We start from the raw sequence: 8,450 nt of genomic DNA on the forward strand, positions 1-8,450 counted from the left end.
CAAAAAATTTTCACATGCGTATATCAATAAATCAACAGTCAATAGTAATAACAGTGAATCATCTTAACATATAAGTGTACCGATTATACATGGAAGGCGGAACGCAGTATTGCTTAAAGTGTAAAACCAGATTCACTCACTCACTCTTTCATTAAAGGTTTCCTGAGAATAAATATCACTGTGCAGTAAAATGACGTAGGGCCATAACTGGCAAATAAAATCACTTGTGGCATCATTTTCAGCTTGGTATTGTTAGGTATTTGTTAGAGAAATTTGATAAATTTTATTCATGTAACCCCAGCAGATTTTGCGATTTCAAGCATGTACCAGGCTATAGAACATAGGGCAAAGGCCATAACCCTTGGAAAAAAAAATATTTATGAATTTATGAATTTTTCAAACTCAATTAAAACTCACATGTAACACCACTGTGATAAAATCTAACACTCCCTTTGTTAAATTCAAATGCTAAATTTGTCTTAAGCAATATGTCCCAAAATGTCGGTGATTCAGACAGCAACCATTTGGCAAGAAAAGCATTTCCATTTCCTATGAAGGTATCTGGAACCTGATATGAACAGTAAGAGGGGGCATGGTAATACCATAAACCCAAGTGAACTATATAAATATTATGATCCTGTCTGTTCATGTAGTTATCTAGAGGCATGACCTTTGATCAGCTGTATCCATGTGTTCAAAACTGGGTTGTGACATTGCCCTCTTATCAAGATAGCTGGAAATGGACTCTCTTGTGAAGTCCAACATACAAAATGACTGATAGATAAATCTGAGCGACTGTGGAGTGGTCTTGTGGATGGGTATAATATAATCCCACTTTCTAAATGGCATCGTATAATTATCAAAGACAACAGCTTGTAGAAATCAGCTGTGCTCGACACTGTTGATGTCATATATGCTGAGTGTCTTTGGTTATACATTTTGAATCCATTCTATGTGCTGGTTTTGCAGTATTTATTCATAAGGTTTTGTGATACAAGGCATGTAGAAGATTTTGAACTTTAGTATCAGACAGCCAGGTTCCCAGGTCAATGCTGGACAGGTGCTTCACTGCTGGCTACACAAGTGAATACAAAGAAGTTTACTGGGTGAAGTTTTATGCCCCTTCTAGCAGTAATCCAGCACCATTAAGGCCTTGGGACTCCAGAAATGGCATTCACACATTGTACCAATGTGGGTAGTTGGACTCAGGTTCAGCCCCACTACCCCACATGGACTTGTAGCACACAGATATCTTTGTACAAGAGCAGCAAATACTTGCAATGAATTGCTGCTTCACAGATACTGGCTCTCGGGGGTCTTCAGCGGGACAAGCAAATGCATATGACACACCACCCACATGGATACCCAGGGCACCAGGCGGGACACTGAAAGTGGATAGTGCCTTTTGTATCAAATCATTCAATGGAGTGTTCGTTTCATGGCACAGTCCGTGAAGAACACGAATACAGGTGTAACATCTGCAAGTGCGGTGGCTTAGCGTCGGTTCGATTCCCTACATTTGCACTTTTGTAGTAGTTCCTCTCTCGAGGCTCCCTCGAAATTGTTCCTGGAATATTGCTGAGAAAAGTCAAAACGTACTCACCGTAAAAGTCACAGCACACCTTTACATAACTGTCGTTCACTTCAGCGTGATCAATGTAAAGAACGAAAAAGATCGCAAGACGGAGCTGTTTGGGATCCTCGTCTATAGAATAGCATTACCTTTTTCGATCTTTGTAGTTGGTTGTCAGGTCATGAAAGCATGGAACACTGCTCCCTCTCTAACGCTACGTGTACGCATGACAACGAAGAGAGGCAAGACTCTTGATGCTTCGTAAAACACTGTTCACTCACTAACCCAGTATGTTCGTATCACATCGAATGGAAGCCAGATTCACACGTTAAAGCTAGTATTTCGGTGTCCCACTATTGGACCCACTTATTTCTGCCCTCTAGTTTGACCTAAACCCACTTGTGTTTGTAAGTGTATGCACGAGACACTCACATTCCGTCTAAAGGTTACTACATTAGAGACTGGAGATCACTGAGAAAACGACGCATTTTCTGCAGGTTATACACAGGACGAAGGTATTTCATGAGACTTGTAATTGGTTTATGTAGGTTCTGTAACATTCAACATGTAACTTGCATCTGTGAACGCATGTAGCATACTTTATTGCTTGTTTGCTGCGCTCAGCAATATTTGCACAGCATGGCGACTATCTGTAAAGAATTGAGTCTGGACCTGACTATCCAGTGATCAACATACCAAAAATCGAGATACACATTTCGGATACAATGCTATGCGTCAACCAAGTCAGTGAGACTGACCATCCGACCCCCTTAGTCGACTCTTACGACAATCTTTTAGTTACAAATATTGATTACCAACCCAGTCTTCACGAGTTTGTAGTATAGGACAGATACGTCATGCTGGCATGTTGTATGCCGGTGTTTAGGTATGCAATCATGTTGTTTGCCAGTATTAAGGTTTGCTGTCATGTTTGAGAGTGTTTAGGTATGCTGTCACGTTGTTTAAGAGTGTTTTGGTATGCTGCCATGTTGTTAGCAGATGTTTTGGTATGTCCCCATGTGGTTGGTAGGTGTTTTGGTATGCCCTCGTGTTGTTGGCAGATGTTTTGGTATGCCCTCATGTTGTTGGCAGGTGTTTTGGTATGCCCTCATGTTGTTGACAGGTGTTTTGGTACGCCGTCATGTTGTTGGCAGGTGTTTTGGTATGCCCTCGTGTTGTTGGCAGGTGTTTTGGTATGCCCTCGTGTTGTTGGCAGGTGTTTTGGTATGCCCTCATGTTGTTGGCAGGTGTTTTGGTATGCCCCCATGGTATGCCTTCATGTTGTTGGTAGGTACTTTGGTATACCTTCATGTTGGCAGGTGTTTTGGTATGCCCTCGGGTTGTTAGCAGGTGCTTTGGTATGCCTTCATGTTTTTGGTAGGTGTTTTGGTATGCCTTCATGTTGTTTGCAGGTGTTTTGGTACGCCCTCATGTGCTGGCGGGTCTTTTGGTTTGCTGTTATATTGTTTGCTGGTGTTTTGGTATGCTGTCATGCTATTCCCAGGTGTTTTGGTATGCAGACATGTTATTTACTATGTTCCCACGTTGTTTGCAGGTATTTCGTGGACTTATCTAAAGAATGAAGTTTGCGGCTCTCCTGCTTCTGGGACTGGTGATGTCCCAAGCACAGGGTTCGGTTGAACATAGTCCAGATATTATTTTTCCCTAAGGAGTGTCGCAGTCAAATGTAGACACTCAATCACACGCAACGGATACAACTATAACTATATATGACGATAATGAACAAAAATGGCCTATTTATATAAGATACAATCATATTTTTTCATTTGATAATTACTTTATGTGGTTCCCAAATCCATAAAGTTTTGGTACGCTCTTGTATGATACCAGTGTCGTTCAGAGTTTTCAAAAATTAAAATTGTCCAAATAGAATGAATGACGGCAACGTGATATGTATATCCATAGACGAGCTGTTGTTGTTTTCGGGCTTTTTTATTCTTTCGTACCGAAATATGCAGTTAGAAAGGCTCTGTGTTTGATACCCTCCCATTACACTGTGACAGTTTAAAGCGTCTCCTATCACTACAGATAGATGCGGCCTTATCAGCTTCTTGTGGTACATGAACGATGTCTGTCACTTGAGCCTACTGAGATATTACGTCACCCTCAACGGTGTTCTGACACAGCAAGACATCCGCAACACACTCAACGCGGTGTGCAGGTAAACCTTGCACACCTTCCGCTACTGGAAGCAACATGTCTCCATTCCAGTACCGTGAATATCACTCTATACCTTGTACTGTTGGTGCTACTGCGTGGCCTGAAATGGTAGTCGTCCAATCACAAAGCACTCGTCAGCAGGAGACATTCTGTGCTGAGCTAGCGAAAATAGGGATGTTGATGGCGAATGAGTAAGTGAGTGAGTTTGGCTTTACGCCGCTTTTAGCAATATTCCAGCACTATCACCGTGGTGAACACCAGAAAGAGGCTTCACACATTGTACCTATGTGGGTATTCGAACCCCGGTCTTTCCCATAACGAATGAACCGTTTAACCACTAGGCTGCCCCACTGCCCCTGATGGCGAATGGGTTCAGGGATTTATTACACTAGCATTATATCATAGCCGTGGAAATTTCGTGTAATTCAATAAGTATACACAATTGAGATAAAATTCCAGACGGAACGATGTCATTTATTTGGATTTACGTGGCACCGTGATCAGGTGTCCATATTATTCAAAGTATTCACATGTCTGGGCCTATAATTTCGAAGCTCTCTTAGCACTAAGTTAGTCGTAACTGCCATACATTAACATGAAGCTACGACTCTCTTAAGAGAGCTTTGAAAATTTAGGCCCTGAACGTTCCAAAGTGGGAGAAGCCTGGGGTCCTGTGCACCGCTCTGCTGTGTGTGTATATGCCCAACCACAAAAGAAAATGGTGTTTATGTTATTCAAAGAACATCTTTTATGTCATTTTGTACTAGTGTATAAAAACTGTAAAACTTATAAGTATCTGAACAATAAGAAACCGAAGTATTTCATAATTTTCTTATGAACCGTATAATTGCGTTCGCCATCAATGTTCTTTTCGTGTAATAGTGTTGTTAAAACTTATTTTTAAAAAGAATTCAGTGATGCATGAGATAGTCCTGATAGTTAAAAACTAAACGCGAAAATGATCTCTTTTCACCGTGAAAGAGCTGGTGATGAAACAAAAGCTACTATAAACATCGTCCAAAATTCGTCCGCAGTCATATTCCACCACGTGCGTTTTTACATCTAACAGTTAGTTATCTAACAGTTAGATGTTTTCTTCCAGTGAGGTGACGGAGGAGCGACTTCTGTGTGCAGCACAGCGAACGTCGGGCTGTGACAACCGCGACACCCTCCGCAGCTATGCTGCTGTCAACGGCATCTGCACCGACGACCACCCCTCCCAGTATGCTCAGCAGCGTAAGTCTTTGTCGTCGGCTTCGTCGTCATCATCATCGTCGTCGTCGTCGTCGTCATCATCATCAACATCATGTCTCGCTCATTTCTCTCTCTCTGGAACTAGATTTTCGAATCTCTCTTAGCGTTAAGAGAGTCGCAAGTGCCATTCACTAACATTGACTTACGACTGTCTTAGCGCTAAGAGAGCTTCAAAAGTGTCGGCACTGGACCCGTGAAGGTCCGGGATAGAACAGACCTTCAGCAACCCATATATGCTTGCCATAAAGGCGACTTATGCCTGTCATAAGGGGCGACTAACGAGATCGGGTGGTCAGGCTCGCTGACTTGGTTGACACATGTCACCGGTTCTCAGTTTCTCAGATCGATGCTCCTGCTGTTGATCACTGGAAAGTCTGGTCCCGAGTCGATTATTTACAGACCGCCGCCGTATAGCTGGGATAGTGCTGAGTGCGGCGTAAAACTAAACTCACTCACTCCCAACACTATCTCTCTGACCTGGAAAACTACGAAAAATTTAAGTTTATTAAACCTTAAATTCTGTGTATTTCTGTGCTAGTCCTGGCGTCCCTCCCTCCCCGAGTGAACGCTACCTGTCTGTGGAGGTATTTGTCTGCATTGGTTGATCGTTGCGTCGAATTGACAGCATGGAGAGCAGCCTTTGGCTATAACAGAACCATGACGGAGGCTGACATTTTTCAGCACCACCAGACGTAGGTATAAATTGAAAATTAACAACACAGTGTGGTGGCGATTGTCGAGTTGTCTACTAAGAGTTATTTTAATCTTGCTTACTATGAGGGGATTTGGTTTAGTATATGATTTCAGCAGCCTTTGAATTAAGGCATTTCACGGTCACGGGGCATGACACACTCCTGTCTTCAATTTTAAGGAATCGAACCCAAACCTGAATGACGAACGGACACTTCAACCTCTGGAATATCCTATAGTCCACGAATCTAACATTTGATACAGGTCCTTGTTTCGCGGTCATTGATAAGGTTTGCTTATTCGCACATTTTGCACATTCAAGCGATAATGAATCGAAATATTTAGCAAGAAAGTTCCTGTATTTCCCTTGAATACAACGCACCCGTGACGTCATTACGTGATTGTAACTGTAACACTTTATTATTGGCTTACTATCAGATTGCTGTGTGAAAACGGTCTCTACTGCATCCTGCATTAGACTGTCAGAAGACACATAGATAAAAATTAACAATATCGCCTCTCACATGTGTTTATTGGTAAAATTCTGTAATACTGTTCCTTGGTTTCAGCTCGATGAACATGGGTGCCCGATGTGTGAACTCGGCGTCGGAGCGCACACTGGCCCGGTGCGTGATGGGCGAGGGTGGCGTGGAGGGGGTGAAGGCTGCGTTGCTGTTGTCTGTGCTGACACACGCCCCTCCTGGATTCATTTATAACATCACTTTCATAACCGATGTCGGTGACAGGCATTAGACATCATCGAAGTCAAAGACAGACGTTTGTATCACTAACAATGCCAGTACTACGGATACTCTTTAGACGTCACGTAGAGATTTAATGTCTCAGACACTCATTAGACGTCACGTAGAGATTTAATGTCACAAACACTCATCAGACATCAAGTAGAGATTTAATGTCACAGACACTCTTTAGACGTCACGTAGAGATTTAAAGTAACAGACGCTCATCAGACATCACGTAGAGATTTAATGCCACAGACACAAATTAGACGTCACGAAGAGATGTAATGCCACAGACACAAATTAGACGTCACGAAGAGATGTAATGCCACAGACACAAATTAGACGTCACGAAGAGATTTAAAGTAACAGACGCTCATCAGACATCACGTAGAGATTTAATGTCACAGACACAAATTAGACGTCACGTAGAGATTTAAAGTAACAGACACTCATCAGACATCACGTAGAGATTTAATGTCACAGACACAAATTAGACGTCACGTAGAGATTGAATGTCTCAGGCACTCATTAGACGTCACGTAGAGATTTAATGTCACAGACACTGTTTAGACGTCACGTAGGGATTTAAAGTAACAGACGCTCATCAGACATCACGTAGAGATTTAATGTCACAGACACCCATTAGACGTCACGTACACAAGCAATGTCATTGACAGTCTTCAGATGTAAAGTACATAATCGATGTTAACGACAAACATATAATATCACAGACATAACTCCTGTCACTGATGTCCACGAGTCTCGCCTACATTGGGAGTCAGTGGAACTTCTTCTTGTCTACGGATTACCTGTACCCTGGCTGAACATGGGGGCAATAAACAATTTGTGACGAATGATATCAAAACAAATTTTACTTTGTTTCCTGACATGTTATTTGCACGCGCTGATGTATGGTTTTGCATGCTTGTGACTGTGTCCACTGTGGTGTACTAGTACATTTTCGCCTGCCTTTCTATTCGTACGACTCACCACATTAACGTTGAATGTGGTAGACAACTCCTGAAAGGTCCTCTTTGTTACTTGGGTTACCATGGCTTGTAGAAAATGCTGAATTGTTATGCCTCTCTCGAACACCTATGTTGCTTTGCTGTTTTAGTAGTCTTTGGTGACTGGTGGCTGCTTGTGTCGAAGTAATGGTATGCTGATGATGAACGGGGCAAATTGTTGACGCTGATGGTTTGTCTTTTTGGTTGAAGGTGGTCTTGATAGTTCTGTTGACTGGGTTAGCAGGCTACTGATTCAGATTTATGAAGACATGACAAAGGCGTTCTAATTCATCCTCGGGGGTTTGGGTCGTGGAGCTGATCTTCTCTGCAAGCTCTTCTGGTTAGCGTGGCAGTTATACCTCTCATGACTTGTAGGGGGTGATTAGATGAGAAATGAAGATATTGGTCCATCCGGATTGATATCTTTTTGACACTTAATTGTATGGAGTTTACATTGTTGCCTTTTTCTACGTGGACATCGAAGTATGGTAGCTTGTTGTCGTTTTCTTCTGCCATTGGGTGTTGTGGATGTTGAGCACTAAGGTGGCTGAGATATAGGATAATCAGTTTGGGTGAGTGATTTAGTGAGTTTGGTTTTACGCCGCATTCTAGCACGACATTTTGAGGTACTCGATTCTGATTGGTTGACTGCTGCACGTGACCGTCCTTAAACCTAAATCAAAGGACCGCTAATTACACGTCGACCGCTTCACCTGCGTATTAATACATAGCACTCGCTGACCTTTTTGTTTGTAAACAAACATGTCGTTTGAATTAGACACAGGTGATTTTCACCTTGGTACCTTCTACGAGATATTCGGAGAAGAGAAATTTGATCTAAAGCCGGAATGGTTCGGTGACGACCTACTGGAATCAAGCGGTACAAATGAAATTCTTCAACAACAGAATTTCGGCACACATTGAATGTCACTGAATTAACGCTAGGTTATAACATCACATCACGGCTAAGTTAGTAATTCTCCCGGTGTTTCATTACTCGTA

The 8,450-nt window shown here is 42.3% G+C and overlaps 1 protein-coding gene across 1 annotated transcript; it reads left to right on the forward strand.

Moving 5' to 3' along the window:
- The first annotated feature begins 2,010 nt into the window (after positions 1-2,010).
- Positions 2,011-7,310, forward strand: LOC137294557 (uncharacterized). The gene is made up of 6 exons (XM_067825602.1): positions 2,011-2,088; positions 3,129-3,204; positions 3,623-3,755; positions 4,857-4,990; positions 5,547-5,700; positions 6,268-7,310. The coding sequence occupies exons 2-6, from the start codon at positions 3,153-3,155 to the stop codon at positions 6,449-6,451; spliced, it is 657 nt and encodes a 218-aa protein (XP_067681703.1). The 5' UTR covers positions 2,011-2,088; positions 3,129-3,152; the 3' UTR covers positions 6,452-7,310.
- The last annotated feature ends 1,140 nt before the right edge of the window (positions 7,311-8,450 follow it).

The sequence above is a fragment of the Haliotis asinina genome, chromosome 8 (assembly GCF_037392515.1).
Source record: "Haliotis asinina isolate JCU_RB_2024 chromosome 8, JCU_Hal_asi_v2, whole genome shotgun sequence".
In the NCBI taxonomy this organism is placed as follows: domain Eukaryota; kingdom Metazoa; phylum Mollusca; class Gastropoda; order Lepetellida; family Haliotidae; genus Haliotis; species Haliotis asinina.

Excerpts from the sequence above, each read along its gene's own strand:
- LOC137294557 (XM_067825602.1), top strand. The coding sequence starts at position 3,153 with ATGAAGTTTGCGGCTCTCCTGCTTCTGGGACTGGTGATGTCCCAAGCA. Across the intron at positions 3,756-4,856 it reads ACACTCAACGCGGTGTGCAG|TGAGGTGACGGAGGAGCGAC; the intron begins GTAAACCTTGCA and ends GTTTTCTTCCAG. Across the intron at positions 4,991-5,546 it reads CTCCCAGTATGCTCAGCAGC|TCCTGGCGTCCCTCCCTCCC; the intron begins GTAAGTCTTTGT and ends TTTCTGTGCTAG.